Source organism: Ammospiza caudacuta, chromosome 7 (assembly GCF_027887145.1).
Source record: "Ammospiza caudacuta isolate bAmmCau1 chromosome 7, bAmmCau1.pri, whole genome shotgun sequence".
NCBI lineage: Eukaryota > Metazoa > Chordata > Aves > Passeriformes > Passerellidae > Ammospiza > Ammospiza caudacuta.
The window spans coordinates 18,073,498-18,097,808 of NC_080599.1; the positions used below are offsets into that span (position 1 = coordinate 18,073,498).

The 24,311-nt window shown below is 44.3% G+C and overlaps 1 protein-coding gene across 3 annotated transcripts in view; it reads left to right on the top strand.

Moving 5' to 3' along the window:
* ATF6 (activating transcription factor 6) overlaps positions 1–24,311 on the top strand; it is a 75,010-nt gene that overhangs the window by 45,451 nt on the left and 5,248 nt on the right. For all 3 annotated transcript variants that reach the window (XM_058808411.1, XM_058808412.1, XM_058808413.1), the window contains one exon: positions 10,451–10,535. In XM_058808411.1, the coding sequence (XP_058664394.1) occupies positions 10,451–10,535 (85 nt within the window). The remainder of the gene's footprint in view (positions 1–10,450; positions 10,536–24,311) is intronic.

The following is a 24,311-nucleotide window of genomic DNA, read 5'->3' on the forward strand; positions in this document are numbered from 1 at the left end:
TCATGCCCTCTCTCCCCACCAGTGGGGAGGAGAATTGGAGAAAAAAAATGTACACCTTGTAAAATAAAACCAGTTTAATAATGAAAATAAAATAAATATTATTACAAAAGCGGTAACAACTATAATGAAAAGGAGAGAGAGGAGAGGAGAGGAGCAAATTATGCACAGTATAGTTGCTCACCACCTGCTGCTTGATGCCCAGCCTGTCCCAAGAAGCAATCCTGGCCAGTTCTCCCCAGTTTGTGTACTGCACACAGCACTGTGTGGTGTGGGATATGCCTTTGTCCAGTTTGGGTCAGCTGTCCAGGCTCCCAGCAGTGCACCTGCTCACTGGCAGATCATGCCAGAGCCAGAAGTCATTGATTTGGGGTAAACTCTCAGCAACAGCCAAAAAATAGGTGTGTTATCAACATGAATTCAAAACAGCCACTGTGCCAGCTGCTAAGAAGGAAAATAAGTCTCTCCTAGTTGAAACCAGGACAGGCACTCGAGGGCAAGCAGCAGCAAACTGGGGCTGGCCCAGCAGGGAGAGGAGAGAGGAGCACCCTGAGTATGGCTCACAGTGGGTTTGATCTGAGTTTAATTTAGACTTAATTTATTCACTCTTGTCATTAGCCTTGCTTTCAATTTGTTTATTTACCCCTCCCAGTGAACATATTTTCAGCAAGTTGACAACAATCACAGATCAGTGGATGGATCAGGAAAGGGGGAAAGTCACAATGACTGAGATGTGAGCTGCAGTTGTCATTTTGTTCCCTCAAACCAGATCTGAATCCAGTACCTGATATCCTGACTGCAAAGGACATGGATGTTCTCTCTGCAGGCAGTAAAACATATTTTAAGGTGAATCCCAGGTGTTCAACTCAAGAATGCGTCTATGTGTGCTCAGATTTTGGGCTCATGAACAGTTGGGTCCTGTTGTGCCAAATGTGCCTATTGTGCACACTTTTTAGAATAATTAACAGCTTCTGTAAAATGAAGTTTTGCAGTCTAGTAGCATTTTTACTTGAAGCTTTAAATGTATATTCACCTGTACACCAGTAATATATATAACATTTTCCTTTGCATGGGAACATGCTTGGATCCACTTAATAAAAGTTGCCCTTCAGATTGAATCCTGCATCTTGTGTCCAAATTCTGTCTCAGCTCCCTTAGCTGAGCTGTCTGAGATGGCCAGTCTGCTGCACTGACAACTGCAAGTGCTCTACTTCTTGGCTTGCAGCTGTCTTGCATTAGTGTGGAGCTTGAATGGGAGGTTTGAATTCTTTCTGGTGCTGCAGAAGGCAAGAAGACAGTAATTTCAGATTAGGGCTGGCTCTTGTGCCATATGTGTTGTAGGACTGAACACACTGTGATCAAATTAATTGCCTTGATTTTAAAAATAATTGAAGTCTTGACTCTACTTAGCAGTTGTTTCTGATTAGGATTTTAAAGTTCTTTTGAATCCCCAGCTGCCTGCATGTGTGGGCATTTTTGCACTGTAAGAAAGCATCCTTTCTCCTGCCTTGAAATGAAATTGTTCTGCCAGAAGAGCGTTCAGTCACAGGCTGTGTGACCTTTCCTGAGCTTGTGTAGCTATTCCTGAATGTTTCTCATGTGTATTTAACCCTGATTGCTGTCTTTGATAGCTTTGTAACCCTGCTTGCTATCAACATCTTTCTCACACAGTCTTTCCATGAGAGGTGAGCAAGTCAGGGAAAAGGCAAGGTAGAAGTATGGTCTTGACAGACTTGAAAATTTGAGCCCAAGTCCTTATGGATGCTGGAAATGCTGCTTAGAAGAGCGCTCTGGTCCAGCCTCCTGTGTGGAAGAAGGCTGTTGCTGACAGTGAGTAGGCTGTGGCATTGTCAAGTGGGCTCTGAAGAGCTCTCAGGATGATCTCACCGCAAAGTGAGATCAAAGTGTTCTAGTACTTCACTGTCCTTTGAAGTCAGCTGGAAGAGAAAGCAGGGGACAGCTGTATTAGCAAATGGATTTGGAACTGCAGTGTTACATTGAGCCAGCATTTGGAGAAAGCCTGGCATCAATTTCTCTTTAGCCATGCAGCTTCTGTTTCATGGGAATGGGATCTGGAGAGATCCCACTCCCCTCTAAGGAGTGTGCCCATGGAACTGCACTGGTTTTGTGCCCTGGCTGCCTCTGTGCTGTGTGGCTGGGCTGCAAAAGGCAGAACCGCAGAAAAGCCGTGTTAGCTGATAGCAGCATTCTCCTCTGCAGGTGGGGTTCTGGGTGCTTTTTGGGGCAGTCTCCAGCAGAGCAGCAACTCTGGCAATCCAGGATTTGTCTTCTGTAGAAGACTTGAGGTCATGCTGACAAGTATAGAAAGTTTCAGTTAGTGTTTTGTGAGAGAAGCAGAGAATCTGGACTAAATCCTTTTTGGTTTTACTGGGCTGGATTCACATGCCCTATCTAAATTACATGTTTTTGCAATTACAGATTGCAGTTTCAAAACTAACAGCCTGCAGATGCTGTGCAAAAGCAGAGCTCTGCTGCAGTGAATTATAGAAGGAGGAGTATTTCTTTTTATGGATAATAGTAATAAAACAATTCCTTTTGGGTTTTACAAGTTTGTAAAATCTGCAAAGACAATTGACAGACTCATCTGGGAGTTACAGATGAACTGCATTTCTGTGCTTCTATAGCCTCTGGAAAAGACAGAAAATGGCAGAGAAACAATTTTCAGATAATTTGAAGCAAACATTTGTAATTTTATGATGCTGGTTAGATTGAGAGAGCCTTTAGAAGAAAACCTCATCCTTATCAAACATAATGGAGAAACTTTCCCACCAGTACAAGCTGGGATTCTTTTTCCTTCTCTGAGGCACAGAAGTCATACCTTTTCCAGTTTCTTTTGAAATGCTGATAATTTCTACAAATAACACACACAGAAATTACCAAAGTATTTTCAAGAATGCTTTAGAACTTTCCTGTATGATTTTAACCAAAACTGTTCACTTAGACATAGAATTCTGTCCCTCACATCCTCTTACTTTGCATTTAGGAATTTTTTTTTAATCTGCTGCCAAACCAAAATTACATCATAGCAAATGCATGCATTGTTCTTTACTTTTGGCCCCGCAGAGCAGTTCTGCAGGCAAGTTTAATTGGCAGGATTTCTGTCCAGTCTCTGTCCTGTGCCCTCCATGGTAACATGGCCTTTTTCCTTCTTATTCAAATCAAAAAGGACAAAACTACAGGGAAAAACACATTTATCAGAGAAATAAAGTCCAAATGATGTTCCTTCACCTCATTCTCCCTTGCAATTGGACTGGCACTCGTGTGCTCCATTCAAGCTTCTGCAAACTATGGTTTCCTGGGGCATTTCCTATTCACAGGGCAAGGGTGATGGTATGTTGTGCTTCTTTTTTGGATGTCTTGCAAGTCAAAAATGATACTGAAATAGCTTGGATAGAAATGAGGCAGGTTCATCTCGGGTAATTCCAGAACGAGGGATTTGCAGAGGAGCAGGAAGCTTGAGAGAGCTGGTAATTTTGCTGCTGTGGTGTCACTTTAGGAGGGTGAAGATGGGTGTTTCAGTAGGACAGGTGGATGAGCTTTTCTTTGGAAGCACGCTCGTGTTCCTGTTGCTGGGGGAGGGAGACACGCTGCCTTCCCAGAGCCCCACGGGGTAGAGTCTATAGATACCTGATTACCAGCATAATTTAGTGGTATCTAAAGACATAATTCCTCCTCTTTGGCCTTGTATGTTGAACAAAGGGATTATAAATCATGAAAACAGAAAAACTGAGCAGTATGTCAGTATTTTTCACCTCTATACACCTGCTTTACAGCTGCCTTTGTGTACCTCCACAGTGCTTTGCATGTTTGTGAACCCAGCAGGTCTCGGCTGTCCTTAGTAGTCTCCATAACCTTTCAGGTTCTCAGTCCAGGAGAGATCCTTTGCTACTGGTTCTCCTTTACACAGAGAAGACTCTCCAAAGCTGAGCCCCACTCGTGGGCAAGCAGCAGTGCTGCCTTTGGATGGAGGGGGAAACTCCTCCGAAGGAAGCTGTGACAGAGTGAATTTTCCATTCCTCTGAGGTCTCTGGGATTTTCACAAGGCCCTCTGACTCACAGTGAGGTGCTTTCCAGGTAGTTTGCTTTTGGAGTCCAGCCCATATTATCACATCTGGCAGTAGCACAATTTACAATAAAAGGCACTAAAGACTTCTTCATTAAAAGGTCTCTCATGTGGGAGCTAAACTGGGTAGCAACTCCTTCTTCTGCCAGGACAGTGACTAGAAGTTGTTCCAAAGTGCAGTTAGGTTTTATTTATGAAAATTTGTCTGGGAATGGCAGAAAGGTGTAATCTTACACTAGAGGACATTTTATTGACTGTGGGATTGAGCTATTTCTGGTAAAACACTTAAATTAAAAATCATATCTCATCACTTCATTCCATCACTGTGTGCAAAGAATAGGCTGTAAAAACCACCTGTGCACAGAAATACAGGGATTGAAACAGCATTGGGGTGAAAAGGAACAATTCTGGCAAAAATGAAAGCAGAAAAACAATCTCTATTCCCACTACTTTTTGGAGCTTTCTTGTTCTGGGACAATCTTCTCCTCATCCCTTAAAACCTAGAAAAGTAGTTAGATGCTATGATTAGGGGTTGAATTCTCAATTACAAACTCTCTTCTTTAAATGTGCTGCAAACTCAAACAGTGTTAGTGCGCTGGCTAACATCAAGGTTAGCATAGGTAGAACTGGTACAACTTCAAATTAAATTAAATGGCATTGTTAAACTCAAAATGGTAAAGCTGCTCTCGGGATGTGCTGCCAAGAGCTGCTGCAGAGAGGCTGATACCTTGTGAAATTTTATTGTGGAGTTTCTGTGGGTTCCTTGCAGTCATTATCCCATTTTTCACCTGCTCCCATACTCTTCATGTCATGGATTCCCTGTAAGGATCCATGATGAGGTAAGTAAATCTCCTTGGATTTCTAAGGTCTACCTTTAAAAAAAGCCTCAGAAACCAGCCAAACAGACAGTGTTTCAAGAACTTCTGGCATTTTCAGATGGACCAGTGCTGCATCCAGCCTGGTGTAACCTCAGGGCACTGGATGGTTGCCGTCTCCCAAATGAATCTATAATGAAAATATACAGCCATTTCCTCTACAAATTTGTAAACTTTCATACATGTCCTTTTTGAAATGCGGGAGGAAACCAGAAATGCCAAGGCCTGACTCCCATTTACATCCTGCTCTGTGCCTTTGCACTGTTGGGAGCTGCTGGGGTAGATGAGGATGAGCCTCTTGGCTCTGAGTGCACATTGGTGAATTCTGTTCCCTGGGGAAGCCTCCTTTCGTGTTCAGAGAGCTGCTGACATCCTGCATTCCTGAGAATGAAGCTCTCAGGTACCGTTTCTTGCCCAGGAGTTGTGTCCCAAGGGCTGGAATGCTGCTCAGGGCATGGTCAGTGACTGTGTGGGAGAACAGGACAGACACATCACATCTCTGGTAACAGCAAAAAGCTGGAAACAATGATCCTGAAATTTTAAAGAAGTGTCAAATCTGTAGTTTGTGGGAAAAAAAGCTGGCTCAGGGGCTCTGCCAACCCAGGGGTTTAAGAAGTCTAGCTCCTTGGAGTATTGGTACTATGAATCAGTCTCTGAAGTGGCATGCAGTATTGGGCCTGGGAGAGCATATTTTTGTTGCACATTCTTTGTACTGTCAAAAGCATACCTGTAAAGAGGTTCCAGTGTCATGTCAGACTCAAAATCTCTGAAGATGTTCAGAAAAAATAGGGTCAAAAGACAGTGCATGGATTTGATACACAATTTTGGTATCAAAAAAGCACTTGTTTTCTGTCACTCATTATGTGTGGTCAGGTAGTGAACAGATAAGGTTTTAAGCAGTCAGGAGGTGTTGAAAACTGCCAAAAGTTGTGCCATTAAAGAAAAACAGCCCCTCCGTGGGATGTGGAGAGCTCCTCTGATGCCTTGTGAAGGCTGAGCTAGAACAGAGGCTGGACAGAGTTAAAGAATAAAGCAGGGATTTATTAGGCCTCAATGGATCCACCTTGGGCAGTACAAGAGCCCCGCCAGGGCTGCACCCAAGATGAACCAAAATGGTCACAAAATGCACAAACAGTCATGAGGTCTCTCATTTTGATCAGTTCTGCTCCATTTGCATCTTGCAGTTCACTGTCCAATTCCAGCTTTAGGGTTAGCAGTCCCCTCCTTCTTGTTCTTCTCTCTTCAGTCCATGTTGTTTGTGCTCTTGGGCCTGAGATTTGGGTGGCTCTCCTTGGTCCCAAGCTAGGGAAGGAATTGTTTTGTCTAGCTACTCTGTGAAGAGAGGAAGCTCAGAACTACACACTAAAGCAGCACAGAATATGAAAAATATAAAAGCTCAAACCTGAGGCATCAGCTCAGCCTGGGTCGGCAGCAGCTGTAATGTGGAACCACAGCAGGAAGATTCAGGCTGGAAGAGGTCGAGGCACACAATTCCCTGGGAGACTTCTTAGTCATAAATGGAAATGAAAAAATGTCCAGCTCCAGTGTTTGTTTGCTGTAAGAAGCCTTGGGAAGCTGCTGGACAGAGTGACAGGGTGCCCTTTGGCACGCCTGGCTCCTGCTGCCCCCTCTGCTCTGGCAACTGCCTTTGTTGCAACATTCTAGCACAGAGCAGGTCTCCAAGGCCATGGTAAAGATCAAATCTCCTCATCAAGGCAAATTACCAGAATAGCACATTAAAGTTCTCCTTTGGTATTTTAATCCAGTCTCCTCTGAGCTTTTATTGCTGTCAAGCAACAAATGTCACTTGTTTTTGCAAAAGGTTTGTCAGAGATGAAGTTCTTAATGAAGAGCAGGGCTCACTGGGACATGTTGACCAAGTCTTTGTGGGAAGTGGGGCGGGGGCGGTGTTGCTGGAGCCTTGACTCCCACATGGATCACATCTGTACTTTGCAGGGTACGTGCTCCAAGCCCCCCGGAGGGGCCCGAGCCTCAGCAGCAGCATGGCCAGCAGTGTTCACACAGGCAGGTGTGCTGAATATGCTCTAACAAAGCACATCTCAATCAGGAGTCCTTAATTAAGGCCTCAGAAAAGCCTTTTGAAAAATACTTATCCATACCTAAGCACAACAGCTAAGAAGGTAAGAAAAATCCAGGGGGATTGATTTGACAGTGAGAAACCCCTGGGACAGGAGGAAGGACAGCTCATGCTGAGAGTGCAGCGCCTTGCGGGGCTGGAAATCCTCTCCTTTGTGTCCCGTGTCACGTGAGCTTCCCTGAAATGCCTGCCCCACTCCTCCAGACGGTCCCTGGAGCATTTTCCTCTGCCGTGGGCATACTGCGAGGGTTCATTCCTGTGTGTTTGTGTCTCACAATGAGGCAGGAATGGAGGAGGTGCAGGACTGCTCCCTGGGAGGTGCTGTGGCTGATGGGATATGCATTGCAAAAGCCAAAACAAGCACTATTGCCAGTTCTGTTAATTTAAATGCCAAGAGTCCAGATTGGAGGTGATGGTAATTTAAGAAACAAAATTAGATCAAAAAAACCCATGCCTAGCATTTTTTCCTCTGTTTAATGAAGCTTCATGGTATGCAGTGATGATGTTTTGTTTACATCCTTAAAACTATGAGAGTTAAAACCAATTTTTTAACAAAAGAAAATGAAAGCTAAAACGTCTCCATATTTTCATGCATCTAGGTAGGAGAGACTTTGGGTTCCAAACCACATATCATAGACTGAGGCTGAAGCTGCAGGAGCACCGGTATTTTTGGAATATTCTAGCACAGTGGGACAGGATTTCCATTGCCATTTGGCTGTAGGGTTAGAGATACATGAGGCTCTAATGCCTTATCCCTGCTGGAGCCCTGATAACACTGATCTGATACACAAGAAACCTCAGAATCCTTATTGCAGGCCCATGTGTTGTTGAGACTTAACTGAATTAAGGTAATGTGTTCGTGGCTGGGTTTTTAGTATCTGTGTCTATCTGTCCATCTCATCTGGCTTCAGTATCACAGAACTGCAGAGAGGATCAAAAGAAAAATGAGAATGCTGAAGCAAGGATCTCATTTGAAATATTCTTTCCAGGCTGATATTTTTCCAGTCATTCTGCCAGCAGTCTCAGGTCTGCTTAGTCTGTTTAAACTGTCGTCTGAGTGCAGCTCCAGCTCCAAGCCAAAGCCATCTGTTCTTGGGTAATAGTTCTGATTTGTTCTGCCTCTGGTTGACACTCATGCTCCTGAGCCAGATGCTGACTTGCAAATTTTGTTTTTATTCATTTTCAGTTTTATACCATGTGTTAATATCACAAACAATATTTGAATTTAGGTTTGTTTTGGGGTTTTTTTGTCTACTGTTTAAAATTAGGGATGAGTGTGACAACCCCTTCTGGGATGCAATTCAGCATCCTTCAGAATGGCACATGACATTTTATAAATGCATTCAAACAGTGCTTCCAAATGTCTGATATCTTCCAAATCACTAATCTGTACACTCATTTCTGTGGCATAGAATTAATTTTGTTTTGCTTTCAAATAAAAGGTTTGGACTGCTTGAAGACTTCTGGGCTTGAGAATGCTGTGGGTGGCTAACTGTGGTCAGAATATCTGATATTCTACAGTATACCCTTTGACTTCATGACAGAATGAGGGTAGTTAGGTAACTTTGCAAGTTTGCACTGATGCAAAATGCATATGAAAGATAAAGATGATTCAAGAGATGGATACATTTCACCAATTCCAGATTTATAAAATGTCTCTTTGTAGATGGGCAGCTTCCAGACAATGGGTGCATCTTGCACATTAGCTCCTGGTGGCAGTCTGGGTTTAGAGCTTTCTGTTTGCCTGTTTTCTCCAGAGTTGCTGTTGAATCACTGCGAGGTTGTGCAGCAAGTCCAAAACACTGTAAAATCCTTGTGGTAGCTCTTAATACAATTTAGACATACAGTAAATAAAGGTGCCATTATAAGGCAGCATAGATTAATGCACCACTCTTCAGATAGGTTAGCAAAAAGCAGCTGCTACTTGTTATGACTCTCAGGTGATCATCAGTGCAGTACTTGTGGTTTGGTAGGTAGTGATGGACTCTCAGAAGCATTGAAAAAGGAAAAAACCAAACAGTATAAGCATTTTTTAAGGTCTGCTAAAAATAGTCACCAAATTGTGGCAAGGGCATTGCTACAAAATGTAATTTAATGGACATCTTATCTTAGGCCTGTTCCTTTGGGAACATTGGATTTCAAGAAGAGTTTTTATGTAAGGTTCATTGTCTTAGTGAATGTTTTCTTAATCTTAAGCGGTTCAAAAGTGAAATGGGAATTACATACGTGATCTGAGAATTATACCAGAGTGGTTTTATAATTTTGGTTACCAAGATGTTTTTTGCAGACATTTATTTAAGTAATGTTTTCTTCTCATGGTCAGTCATTTAGTGTTTTGGGGGAGGGAAATTTTTGATGGGAAAAAAAGAGAAAGAAAGTGATATTTCTGCAGTGTATCTACAGAATATCTTGACATATTTGACACTTAACTTTGTGTGTAACTCAGTTCCCCAAATCTTACATATAACACTGTAATGTTTATATTTTTCAATGGCAAAATTACAGTTACCCTGACATTAATAAATTAATGTATCCTGAAGGAAGTCGAATTCAGTTTGCCAAAAAGATAACCTTGCCCAAAAGTATGAGATGTTTGTATGGGAAAAGCATGGGAAAGCATGAAAGGAGACCATCAAACTGGCTTAATAATATGAGAAATGCCTGGACCACAGTTTTTAAGTTCCATTGATAAGGGAAGAAGCATATTTTTCCAGGCTGCAAGTTGAGCAGCTTGAGTTCAGCAGCAGCACAAGAGCCCTGGACAGAGGCTGTGCTTCTGCCTGCAGGCCAGGTCTGTATCCAGGGCAGGTCTGTGTCCTGCAGAGGCAGCTCCCACTGTCAGAGCCAGGCAGCAGCGCCCAGGAGAGATCAGATACTAAAGCACAGCTTCACCATCCAGCTTCCCTAGGAGGTGTTGTCAGCAGAGCTTGTGTTTCACACCCCAGTCCAGCTCTGAGCAGTGCAGGCCTGCTGCACAAGGCATGTGGTGTAGAGCTTCACAGAGCAAGATGACTTACATAGAAAGTAAACAGCTGTGCAAGTAAAAGCTTCAATTCAGCAAGGTCCTTAAACATATGTTTAAATATCATTGAAATCAAGTTAAATTGCTTTAATCATATACATAAGCACTCTGTTGAATGAGGGCTTAATAGTAGTTTGCATCTCTTTCCACATGATCAAGGCTTTTTCATATTTGCTGCATGCAATAGGGATTTCTTCTTGGTTACACAGCATGAGCAATTGCTGTGACTTTTGGAAGACTCCCTCAACAATATGAATTTTCTGAGCTGTTGTAAACAGTACAGTGTGGAATGCCAATAAGAGAGAAAGGAAAGTCATTTTCCCAGCTCTCTGCTTTGAGAGTAGATTTAACACATCTTTTCTGCTGTTTTCCAGGACCACCTGCTACTGCCAGCCACCACACATAACAAGACCAGGAGACCAAAGATGTCTATAGTGCTGCCAGCTGTAAACATCAATGGTAAGTGCAAAAGAAGTAAGGGAACGATAAGAGAACAGTTTCAAAGAGATGTGACTGACTCATACATGAAAAGCAAACTTAGGCCAAATGTCTGTCATTACAGCTTTGCAAAAGAAGTCAAACTGATCATTGCTGGGGTTTAGCTGCCAGGGTCCCCGCTGGAGCTGAGTACTGGCAGATCTCCCATGCTTGGTCACCCAGACTTTGAGGAGAGCTGGGGACTTGGCCAGCAGTTGTGCATTGTGGCTCCTTCCAGGACGGGGAGGGTGCCATCCAGTCCTGGTGATTTGTACCCAGCTGATGAAGGGTTACATGAATGGGATTTAACTCGATGGCTCACAGAGCCCATGGAGACTGTCCTCATCTCCTCGTTTGGGTTCCTCCTACGCTTGCCTAGCAGGGCAAATTCCTTGGCCTTGCTGGTTTATTAGGATGCTGACTGCCTTCCCTGGCCCTCCTCAGCTGTTTACCACGCTGTTATACAACACTCAGTGTGAGTGGGACCTCTCAGCACTGCCTGGTCAGGATTAATAATCATCATGTTACGGTGCTGCAGGACAGCAGAGAAAACAGCTTTGCACTGGGGCACGGGCTTATTAGTGCACAGAAATGTTCTGGGTCAGCATTTCAGTCCCACACGAGAGACAGGACATGACCTGCACGAATATATCATGAATTCAGATGGTGAGGAATTGCCAGAGTGGGACATGCTTGGGACACAGGGTCACTGCCACACTCATCAAAGGCATTGAGAACCCTGCAGCAGCGTAAACTTTACTTTCTGAACAACTGTGCACATAATGCTTTTTTAAAACATCTGTCTTTTACAGTACATGTGAATCATAAGCCCAAATGTTATTGTTAAATCCCAGCATGCTGAAAACATTATCTGCTGATGCGAATTTCCATAAACTAAGAAAAAAAGAATCAGTTCAGGCTTTTAGCATTTTAATAATTGCACTTTCCCATGCAGTACAGCCGAGTGTGATAATCTGTACAGCTATCCTAGGGGAATTTTTATTAGATGTATCAAAATTATTTTTGGCATTTATCTGCCTGAAACTCCCTTTTTATGTCTGTTACAAAAATCCTTTTCTGGCTGACCTGCCCACATGCAAATGGGCACTTTATCACTGAAGTACAAACACTATTTCTAAATTACAAATTATTTCTTCTTAACATTTTACCGAGTCCTGTTTTTACTTTAAATAACTTTTCATTTGCTGGAGTAAATATAATTTGGAAAATACCCATCAGAATCCAGTGACAAATCTTATCCATAAATAATGAAACATTGTGAAATTATATTTTCATCAGTTCTTCGGGATTTTTTCTTTGGAACATCAGCATAATCCAGGAAATAAAAAAAATGTCCAAGGATTTGGGCAGAGATGTCGAAACAGATGAGACACAAGAATAGCATTAAGTAAACAACAGCATCAAACATGGATTCCTCTGTGACACCCAGCCAGGTGTTGGGAAGAAAGACAAACAAGAGCCAGTAGGTAACTTGGCTTGATTTTCAGTTTGACTATTGATAACCATAGGACATGATTCCCTAAAATGTTCTGTCTGGAGAAGAACCCATTTCTGTCCTTTGAGAAAATTGCTTCTCCACCCTTTTCTGCCTCTGTGGGGACTGGAGTTCATCTGCACAAGCATCTGGGAGTTAGCTGACAGCAGAGCTTTCCTCCCAGCTGTCTGCTGTTCTTTTAAGCCCACCTTAATTCTTTGTGCACCTGCAGAGAGTTGGCTGCTGGAAAAGGACGAGTCTCCTTTGGAGAAATTGGCAAAACTTTCAGTGTAAGAACTTGTCCCCTGATTCCTTGTGCCTCAGCCAGATATCTGTGCAAGAAGGGAAACCTTTTCTACTGCCATTTCCTTGCCCTTCTTTTTTACTGCCACAACCCTGCCAGAGGAGCTGACAGGAATACAAATGAAGGGGTCTTTGTTTTGAAGTTTTTTCAGAACTTCATCACTTGCTTGTGATTACTTGCATTGTGTACTAAAGTTTACCCATGACACTGTTTCCAAAGATTAAATACTTGACAGGGCAGTTGAGAACCAACCCTTTGAACTACTTGGACAGTCTTTTCCCAGCAGACAGTCATCCTTTTCTGGTTACACTTAGATTGTTCTGGTGCCTTCTGAGGCCCACTAGAGGCTGCCTTTAGCTGGCTTGAGCCATTCCCACCATTAGCTGCTGTGACAGAGAACAGGTATGGACAATGAGTACAGAGTGGAGTGAGTTGTCCACTGCTGTCCTACATGGCTCTGCAAGACTAAGCTGGCAGTTTTCACAAGTGTACAAAGCAGAGTCAAGGTTACAGCCTGAAGAGTTTTTCTGGGAGGAAGGTGGCAGTCCTTGTGCTGTGAGGTAGTGAAAATGTCAAGAGACAATCTTGTAATTGATGTGCACATGCACGTGTGTACAGTCAGTAAGATCGAAGTTAAAAAGGAGATCTTGTACAAGGCAATAGCAGTATGTTATTAATTTTCCAGATAAAAACTTGCTTTCAAGTATTCAGTTGCTCTATGCTGGCAAAGAGTAAAAGCAGCCCTTACCTTGTAATGTGCCATGTGCTCCTTCTCACAGTCAGCCTGAATCTCCCACACCCCTCAGAGAGCATTAGGATGGAACCAGATCCTCACTGTCCGGGTGTACAGAAACATATTTGCCTATTTAAATATGTTTAGTATGTTAAGATATGTTAAATATGTGTAAATTTAATTTTTTTTTTAAGTACAGGAACTTGTTATACATTGTTACCTGGTAATCCTCCGCCTCCTACTCCCTTTTCCTTCTTCCTCCCTGGTCATAGTCCCTTTCCAAGCTTGCTAGGCCATGCCCCAGTTCACAGTCAGTGCTTGCTGGCAGCTCTTCCTTTTCTGCCTCCCCAGATGCTCTAGCAGTGCTTTGCCCTTGTGCCGTGTCCCTGCTGGCTGCTGTCCCATGGTGCAGCTCTGCCCTTGGCCCCTGCAGCCAGCCATGCCCCGTTCTGACCTGCCTCTGCCCAGGGACCACATGCAGTACTCACAGAAAATCTGCCTGATGGTACCTAAGGGCCTCAGCACTGGTAAACCTGCAAGGAAAAAGGCACAACTGGGGAGTCCTAGTCCCACTCTCTGTGGTTTTGGAGGCACCATTGGTGAGCCTTCCTGAGAAGTTACTCCAAGAAGAAATATCTTACAGTTTCTCATGGGAATGAAAACAAACTGCAATCTACAGTTAAACTCAGGCTTTTGTTTTCAAGCAAGTCATGTTTGTTATGCTGGATTGCAGCTATTATTTTAGAAATCTAACTATGCACTTGAGACTAGTTAAGTCTCCAGTAGGTTTCATTCCTAAATTTGCTTTTATTTTAATTCAGAATGTTGTTGGCTCATTACACCAATTCCAAATTGACATATAGGCGGTGCCTTTCTTGAAGTTTAAGTGAAACCATCTGCCATTAGCCCTCTATTTATTTAACTGCAGCATGTTGCAACATGGATCCTTGGATCCAAGTAACCTATGGAGAAGAGTGTAGCTGAGCCACTCTGCCCACCCTGAGCACAAGCTTTCTGTGTGTGCAGCATGCCTGCAGCTCTGCAGCCCAGCACAGCCCAGCAGGACTGCTGCTCTGTGCAGCACACACGAGTGGGGACAGGCAGGGCCAGAGAGCCACTTCAGTGTCTGGCCCAAGAAGCCCCTTTCAGTTCTGCCTGGGATTAGGTGAGGGACTCTCACACCTTGCACTTGCTCTTGGTAGGAGCAGCTCTAAGTGTCTGTACAGGTGTGTACTCTCCTTAGCAGCAACACAGAGACTAAAATGGCCTTTTTTCTTCTTGGGATCCCTGTGCAAAACAGTTCCCTGCATGTGAAAGTTTTTCCATCGTTCACTTTCTTTAAACTGGGGATTGGTGTCTGCGCTCTAGGTGAAAACAAAAGTGAGAGACCTGATGAGAAAGCCCCTGGTGAAATCTAAGGCTCATTTTCTTGGAATTAGCAGCCATGACAGAGAGCGTTTTGAATTTTTTATAAATATTCTGGGTAGGTCCTTAGTCTGATGAAGCCCAGTGGGGCTTGTCTTCAGTCTGCCTTTGAGATAGCTGTTTGTGTGACCCTCAATAACCTGACTCTCCTTAACCTTCTTAAGGAGCCCTCTTCTCCTAAGGGTTGCTTTTTGTCATGAAATCCAACAGCAAAATAATCTCCCAAAGGCAGAAATGGAATGGAGTGCTGATTTCAGCAGAGTCCATGTGCTCTGTTGTGTTAGCCAATTTCTGATTTGTGAGCAGTTCCATCAGCTTTCCTTCTTGCCATCCATCATCATACTGAGGTAACAGACTTCAAAAGTGCTCTGAAATAATATACATTCTAATTAAAAAGGTGGAAAACAAATCTAGTGGTAAGGCTTTTTGATCAAAACTGGAGTGATTTCTGCCATCAAGCAGCATAATTATTTGCATTGCAGCTACAAAAAACCTCCTTTCAACTGCCAGCCATGTGCAAGCAAATCACAGATGTCCCAGGATGGTAGCAAACTGTCTATGAAAAATCTGTAAGGCAAACAGAACCCACACAGGCTGAGGAGGAAAATAAAAACAAAAGCTCCTTGGGAAGTGACAATGGTCTGTAAGTTCCCATGTCTTAGGGTTGAATAAATAAAGTCTTCAACTTCCTCTGCCTTTCAGGGTCAAGCAAACAAAAGATGGGTTTCCTTTTTTCAGAGCAAGAAACAGAATTCGCAGTCAGTCATTGAGGAAGGTCTAAAATAGCATGTATCTGACTGAACAGCAGCCCCTTCCCTGCAGGCTACTGCTTGGCATTTTGGGAAGCCTCTTTCTTGCTTTGGATGGCTCCAGAGCAGTTTCCAGGAGGGTTGTCCATAGCTGTTGTCCCTCATTGTTCTCCCTGTGCCTAAAAGCCAAGGCATGGTGCCCATGGCTCCCTCTCACAGCTGCTGTCCTTGGCACCAGGCTGGGAAGCTCATGCCATTCTACCAGGTACAGGGGACACATCTCTTGGCTGCACAAGCATGAGATATAGAGATACTTCCCTCAGTGTTCTGCTTTTTATCTGCATTTGACAGAAGGTGCTGAGAACTCGGCACAGCCTTACAAGCTGTAGTGTGTGACCAGAAGACTCTGGAAGTTGTGTATGTGGGATTAGAACCTAGATGTGAGATGAAAGAAGGGTGACTGCTAAGGTTTTTCAGGAAAGTCACCCGGGAGTCCGTCAAGTTCTCTAAACAGGATGTAGGGAAATACATCTAAGAATGTCTCCAATGCTGCCATTCCAGTCATTTTGTAACTGCCATTCTTTTGCTTCTTGAGCTGCCAGTTGAGGAATAAAAGTTGTTTTGCTGAAGTCTGAGGAAGGAAGAATCAGAGGCATGATTAGCCCTCACTGCAGCAGCTGATTCCTGAGCCTGGGCTGGGACAGAGGAGAGCCTGCAGTGTCCTGTGTGCAGCCATGGGCCGGCACATTACTGTGGTTCTCCTGTAATTAGGAGGATTTGCCAGTGTCAGAGATGTACTTCTGCTCCCGTGCTCTTGTAAAGCTGTGCTGCAGAGGACAGGATTGAAATGATGGCAGAACATTGTTTAACAAGAAATTTTAACAACAGATTTTAATAATCTTGTAAGATGCTGCTATTTGCGTTTTTGTTCTCAAAGTCATGTAGAAGTGCAGTTTGTCAAAACAAAATATTCCTCAAACTTTCCTACATTTCTTTGAATCAGAATTGATCATTGCCTAGATTAAATCCTAAATAAAAGTTTTCAACTGTTACCTTTGAAAGGCTTTGCTCTCCCCCGCCATGTTTGTTAATACATTGTCTTTGACAGAAAGGAGGAGATGAAATTATTTTAAAAAGTAAGAAAGAAATCATTCAAGAATCTGTGCGCAAAAGTAATGGAATCTGTGTCACTTGAGTTCATGTTTATTTATTTAGACAGGAAACGAACAAGAAATGAAATCATGAAGGCTTATTCCCTAATGAATTTTCATAACAAGTTGTTTACCTAAATTACTAAATGAGTAATCTATTTTTATGCATTCAAAAGAACAGGAAGGTTATTTCAGAGGATCTTCAGTGCCTTTTGCCCCTTAATGAATACAGAAATGAGTATCTCATGGGTTTTGCTAGAGCAGGCCAAGCCCCAGCGTGCCTGGTGCTCCCTGTGCCGGCAGGGCACTGCTGCAGATGGCATTGTGCTGGGAATGCACCGTTTGCCAAGGGGGCAGAGAATTAGTCATAAATCAATTGGACTTGGTATGTAGTATTTCCAATGCCAGTGTTGAGTTGTTACAGCAGATTTTTTTTTTCCATAGGAATGATACACTTCTGTAAATACACAAAATATAATTAAAAAGAAGCCCTTGCCATAGGCTGGCAGCACGGATGCCAGTGTGGAGTTGCAGAGTTGGTTTGAAATGAGCATGTGTGTGTCTCCTGGATGTTTGTTAGCCCTGCATGCTGGTGCTGCTGTGGGCGTGTGCTCTTCCAAGGCTCACAGAGAGCGCATGCTGCAAAGCAAAGAGGAAACTTTCACCCCAATCTATGAGGTTACTGTTGCCATCATGGCTGTGTCCTGCTATGTGCAGCATGTTGTAATTCTAGCCTCCAGCCCAGCCAATCTGCCTTAATATATCTTCAAATGTTGTAAATTCAAGATTATATAATTCCTCTTGGTGTGAAATTATAGGTGGCAAACAGTTTTATGTTTGTGATACGTGGGCCAACTCTGATAACTCTCTATTTCTGCAGTGATCTGAAGCATAATTACCCATAATGAGCTCACCCTGTAAAAACATGAAAAGCTGCAATGGAGCTGGTAGAGGAGGTTCATATTTATGAGTTCAGTCTTGAGAACATCACTGGAGTAAACCTAGAGACTGGTGAAAACAGTCTGAGAGGGCCTGTTGGAATGTTTGGGTTAGTCTCTAAGGAGACTCCTGCCAGCAGGGCTGGGAGGCTTTTCCCTGCTCCTCAGATCCTGGGTCTGTCCTCCAGGCTGCACTTCCCTCACCTCTTGGTACAGCCCTCCTCACCCCTGGTCCTTCCTGCTGTGCTTCCTGGGCATCTTCTGGCCCTGGAAACTATTTGAAAAACACATCCTGAGTTCCTGAAGGACATTTTTGCTCATTCCCCACTTCATAAAGTAAATCATCTCCCTGCATCCTGCCTGAGTCTGTAGCAGCTCCAGAGGAGCAGGCTGTGCCCTGTCCCTGTCTAGCACAAACACCTTCTGGGTGAATGTGGATGAAGAAATGACTGCCAGCCCCAGCTGCCCCTCTCCATGGGAAAGGAGGCACCCCTGTATCAGAGCAGGACGCGCACATGAAAGCTGTAAATCTCCTGCTGCTGTAGCTGGGAGACAGAAACGTTTGCAAGGGCTGTGTCTCTTTGTGAGCACGCTGCGTTCGCTCAGGCTCTGCAGCGCTTCCATCGGTGCCTGACACAGGCACTGAGGCATAGAAGTTCATGTGCAGGAGAGTGCTCACCCCACACAGACAGATGGTGTTAAAAATACCCTTCTACAAGCAGGAGCTGATTGCAGGATCTAAGTAAATGAGGTAACTTTATGTACTCAAGTTAGACAGGTGGAAAATTCGGCTCACTCTTTGGATACCGTCCAAGCTATAAAGACATTTCAACTGTAAGGCAATACAGGCTCTCACTGGCCTGCAGTCTTAAACCAGTGACACACTTTAACACCAGGATACAAGTGATACTGGGTGATAGGCAAGGTCCATGTCAATGCAAACATGACGTTCCCTCTTGAAAATAAAAATTAAGTCCAGTAGGTTAATTAATTTTATCAGTAAGTGCTGGCAACCTGAAATGCCACAGTTCAAAGGTAGAGGCTAAATAAAATGGGAAAAGGAAAGGAAAAAAAGAAGGCAAGAAAAGGAAAAACATTAAAGGAAAAACTATTGGAGTTAAAATGCTGACAAATGAAAATTGATTAAAGATTAAAAGCTCATTGCAAAAGTCTTTAAAAGAAGACTAAAAAAAATACTGTGGGCTTAAGTAACGCATTAAAGTCAATCCATAGAAGTAAGAAGATGTCTTTTAAACAATGGACATTGTAGCCAAATGAGAGAATGGGGAAAAAAAAAAAAAGGATAATTTCTGGCAAACTAAATGTCAAACCATAAGAAGTTAAGCCAGAAAAAGATACTGAGCAACAGCATGCCTGAGGCATAAAAGAAATAGTAAAAATATTTTTGAGAGGAGACTTGCCAGGGAGTCTCTAGTGCCTGTGGAGGACCCAGGTGTTAAGGAGTACTTCAAGTGGAAATCAGCGCTGCTGAAGGAAGGAGTAAAGTGTTCTTGTGCTGGTATTAGCCACTGAGGCTGTATAAATATCAGGCAGGTGACAAATAAGGCAAACTTTTAAAAAATTACTCCAACCAAAGTCTCAGTTTTGCACCAGTTGGCAGAATCTGTGAGAGTTGAGTGTGTCCTGGCACATGCAACAGGTTGGGAAGAAAGCACAGCTCCTGCAGAGGAAAGCCCTACCTTAGTGCTCCATTGGAGGCCCCAGAGGGAGAGTGAGTGGCAATAAGGGTGCTCCCTTCAGCACAGCAACATACTGAGTGTTCAGAAACCTTGGGAAAATATGGTTCTTTGAGACTGCTGAAAGGCAGCAAGCTTTTGTGAGACAAGAGGGAAGGCTCACTCACAGATTAGTGTCTCTCTAAAAGGTGGAAACAGACAGTCTCATTTTGCAGTGAAGGGGTTGTTGCCAGTAGTATGATACACAGGTCTGTGCTGGGGAGATGCCATGGCTCCCAGTCCCTGCTGCACTCAGAGGGAGCAGTGCCCTGTCCTGAGACAAGCCCTCCAGCCCTAGTTCTTGAAAGAAGCCTTTACTGGAATGCCTTTCTAGGCTACTCTCCTGTGTGCAGTTTAATGTCTTGTAAAATGGGTAGGTCTGGATTTGCAGGCAGTGTGGGAAGTTTGTTTATCCTTTTAGTGCCTCCCAAGTAGGCATGGGATGGTTCTGACTAAGAGCATTGCTCTTCCTCTAGCCTCTTTCCTTCACTCCCTAGAGTTTTCTGTGCAGCAGAACTCCTTACCCTTGTCTTTGTTTTCTCTTTGGGTTTTTGCCTTTTGTCATTAGCATTGTCACAGATGGTAAGATTTTAAATAGGGTAATCCTGCAGCAATGCTACCCTGCCAACAACACACAAATACACAGCCAGAGCTGTCAAAAATGTCTCTCTTTTTCCTAGAAATACTCCAAGGGAATTTTAAATCAAGTGCCTGTGAGGGTCAACACTGATGAGTCTGGTCTTCTCTTCCTGAGGCGACCATTGGCTCCCTCTCCAAAACAGCAGCAATCACACTGAGTGCACACTGGGCCAGCTCCTCAGTAGCTCACGTTCTTTCTCTTAGAGGAAGTGATGCAGCATGAAAGACTGAAAAGGGAGGTAGGCAATCCAGTGGGACACGGTCCCTGGGAGGAGCCAACTTTCCTTCCCTCTCCCTGAGACCTCCCAGTCTAGAGCAGGTACTAGAAAGCACCAGCTGGCCCAGATTGGCCATTGACCACATTGCTCACAGGAGCTGCTGGCCTCTTCCAGAAACCACACAGTGCTGTAAGCTAAGGGCAGGTGATGCTCCTCACCCACAGCAGTGCCAGCCTCGCTGGTGGCTCCATTATTTACTTCAGAGGCCACTGAGAGCTTGTTTCCTCTGGTTTTCTTGCTTACCTCTCATGCCTGTGCATGTCTCCCTTGGATAACCCCTGACACCATTGCTCCAATGGATTAGGCATGAAGAGAGAGACCCTGTCTCCTGCTGTCAGTTCATGGCTTGTCAGGGTGAGTTTGATGGTGTGGATCCAGTGTTTCTGTACTCCTAGAGATATCTGGCTCACAGCTGGAGAGGAGGTAGGAGACCTGGAAACTGAAATGCCAGGATCTCACTTAGTCTATGCCCAGGACTGAGGACAGCTGAGTTCACAGAGGTGAGACCACTGCAACTGCTCTGTTTGGAAGTAGTTCCAAGTGAGAATTTGCTTTTAAAAAAGGAAGTTATTTGGGTCACACTATAACTTTCTCCCTTGCCTCTAACAATCCTGTCCAACAATCCAATCTGTAAATGTTTTAGCAATCCTGCTGCGTTGTTGCAGTGAGCATATTTTTAGTCTGTTACACTGCTTCATTTATATACTTATTTGGTAGTGTATACCAACCCTTCAGATGGAAACATTGTCCAGATGTGCTGGATAGGACAGTCAGGGCTTCTCAATGCAGATGAGATGGAAGATTGCTGCAGTGACAATGTAGAGAAAGCCCTGTGAGTTATGTGTGGGGACAGCTGCAGCCCTTCAGCAGGCCAGTGCAGCTGGTGCCTTCAGCTCCTGAGGCTCATGTTTTCTGAGCCCTGCTACCCTAAACATGAGCTCTGGATTGGGCCAGGGTAGGTTACAATAAAAACTCTTTGATGCTAAATCATTCCTAAAGCTAAACTTCATCATTGTCAGCTTGGTGCAGCTCGCACAAAGCTCCCAGGTGCTGGAGCACGTTAGTGGCTCTTTGAAAGCTGCCCTGGTTTCTGCTGCTGTGAGAGATGGGCTGCAGAAGGGGCTCCAAGTGTAGATTAATGCTGACACAGACTGGAAACTTCCTCTTCAGAAGGAATTGTGGAAAGTACAGAGTGTGAGGAGCTGTTCAGCAAAGACAGCTTTAATAGAGTTTGGTGGGTTTGGATCACCTTACACAGGGGCGATTCGCTGGCTCCTATTTTGACATCAGTTAAACTGGTTCCATGAATAGCAAAGTCACCTTCTGCTCCCCACCCCCCACACAAGGAGGGGATGATTCTCTCTCCTTACTGACAAAGACAGGTAGTTAAATAAGGACGGGGTGAGTGACTGCCCTCCCTGTACTTAGCAGGAGTAAGGACATGTAGTCCAGATCTGTGTGGCTGACAGCACCTAAAATGTGTATTCAGTGAGCACAGCAGATACAGAGCCAGGCAGGTTCTGACCATTTAAAATTGCCTACTCAGAAAGCAGCCAGTAGGTACAGGCACACAGTTATCTGCTTCAAAGGCAGCTGGGGGCCTTAGAAAAGGGCCTGAGGACTGAGGACCTTGCTGCATGATAGAGTATTGGTGCCACTGAGTATTTTTTTGGTAATACACTGTGATATTGCCGAGAGCAAAGTAAAATTTATAGTTCTGGTAGAATAAGGCACTATAAATGTACATATGGCATGAGTGCACCTTCAAAAAGCTGTAAAACCTTTCCATGGTGTTTGAAACAGTCCAGCAAGCTCAGGTGGCCTTTCAGGGGAGCTCTGTTTCAGTTTCTCTGCAGACACCAGTTTTCACAGTGAACATTTGCTGCAGCAAAGCTTTTTGGGGAAGATGTAAATAGGAAAGGATAAATTATCTAGAATTACATCTTCTTTCAGACAGGTGTGTCCGTAGGGCCAAACAGCCTGATGGTATGTGTAAAGTTGAATTCTGTGGAAAGAGCTGAGATCACCATTTGTTCTTACTAACTGCAGAACAAAAGTTTCATTGCCTGCCTTTCAAACTCTCTGCCTGTCTTCTTCCTTTCTCTGAGAGAGTATCTCCCATAGAAGTAGGTGCTCAATCTCACAGACATTTGAACAGCCAACTGATTCATGGATGTCAGTGCTACTGAGGGAAGAAGGAGGATTTTGGTTTTATGGCCTTTACAGTTTTTAAAATGTAGTGCTTCAAATATGAAGACAATCTTCTATCACCCTCAGTAATTTGTAGCAGTAGTTAATGCCCTCAGCCCTGTTTGGTTTTGGTTTGGACTGCAGACTTCAGCTTTCATCTGTTGGATCTTGCAATGTGATTATTTTTAGAGAGAGAGCAGCACTGGGAATTAGGTTTCTGTTCCCCAGACCAAGCTCGTGCTGGGAGTTTGGTACAGCCTGCAAGAGCCAGTAAGGCTCTTTGGGAAAGTGCAGTCAGAGCTGCAACGCTTGGCACAATTACCTTTGCTATTAATTTGAAATAGTCAGTCATCTGAAGCATGGCTTTTAAAGCTGTTAACAAAGAATTAACTGCAGCACTGGCTCTTGGCCCAGCAAGGATAGCTTCTTTAGGCTGAGTCTGCACTGTGTGAAAAACTGTGTTCTGAACTTCAAAGAGGAGCAATAAATCTATTTATTGATCTGTCTCTCTATTAATCTATTATTAATCTATCTCTCCTTTACAGGAGATCTGTTTTCATTTACACAACCCCACCAAACATCAGTCATTGGTAATTGAGGGCAGTGAAGATCAGTGTGCGTCAGCGTTGCCCTTGTGTAACGCACACTGGCGGTGCTGACCTTCCAGCCAGCACCTGAGCAGCAGGCAGCAGCCTGGGGCTGTCACTCCTGCCCCACAGACACCCTGCTACCTGTGCTTCACTGGGAGGGCTGGTGCCTGTGTGCTCAGGCAGGGCAGTGCAGGCTGGCCTGAGCTCTGGATCAGCCACAGGCACCTGCTGAGCTCAGTGCTGGGCACAGCCCTCTGGAAACCCACCCTCTCCCCCCTCTGGTGCCTCCAGGTGTTGGTACTGCATGGGAGGGGAAGGAGAGAAAGCATGACAAGGCTGGTTTTGAATGATCTGACACAGGAATCACCAGGCAATATCGTTTGCTTGTTCTGGGAATCAGATCAGACCATGGAGTCCAGTGGAGAACCCACAGCTCGAGGTGCTGGGTTTGAGGAAGGTGCTGACCACAGCTCTGGTCAGGAGTGGGAACTTGCAGCTTACAGAGGTGCAGGGCCAGAGGACCAGGAGTGAATACAAGTGTCTGTGGAGCTCTGGTACCCAAGGGCTTGATAGGCAGCTGCTCCTCCAGCCTTTCCTTAAAAACTCTTCATCATGAAGATCCTCTCATCTCCCCAAGGTACTTTCATCCAGGGCTTGTATTTCATTATCATTAGAAACTTGGTCAAAGTTAAATATGTGTCTCTTGCAGTCGAGCTGTTGTTTCTAATCCTGTCATTCTGCTGGCTTATCCACAATGATCCTCTGCAGTCCTCAAGGTTTTTCTGTAGTACTTCTGCCCAGTTTTTACTCATTTTTACTCATTTTCCAGCTCTGGCTGTGGTTGAAATACATTTTGAAAATTTTGGACAGCTTCTCTCTTTTATCAAAATTGCAGTCTCATCCGATCTAGCCACTCCAAGGTCATTGGAATCTCTCCAGTTTAGCATCTTCCAGAAATCTTCTAAGTATGCTGTCTATTCCTCGTCCAGATCATGAAGCAGTTTAATGGCATCGAGCTCAGGACAGAGCCATGTGGAATCGTTTTTTGCAATGACAGTGAGCTAGTCTTCCCAAACAGGGGCTTGTGCCAGCTGTACTCGGGTCACATTTGCCTGTTGTTCTGCTGGGACCATCACAAGGGCATTCACAGAGCATCAGCCCTCCCTGGGATGGGGTGTGCTGGGTGTCCTGGGGCTGCCACTGCTTTCAGAACTCTCCTTAGAATGAGGCTGGGCCAGGTGCCTGGCAGCAGCACCAAGCAGTAACTGTGGTCTTTGAGGAACATCCTACCTCCTCTTCTGTGTCTGTTTGGAGCTAAGGGTAATGAGAAAGGCTGCTGGAAATGCCTGTAGTGGGCATTGAGCCATTCCCACTGCTGCCCTCACCCCTGTGAGATCAAAGCCTTTGCAGAGGTTTTCTGCAGCAGTTCAATGCTTTTACCCCAGAAAGGGAAAGAATCAGGTGCTGACTTCAAACCTGCCTTTAACTCCTGGGCTAACTCACAGGCCGAGGGCAGGATTTGGGTATTTG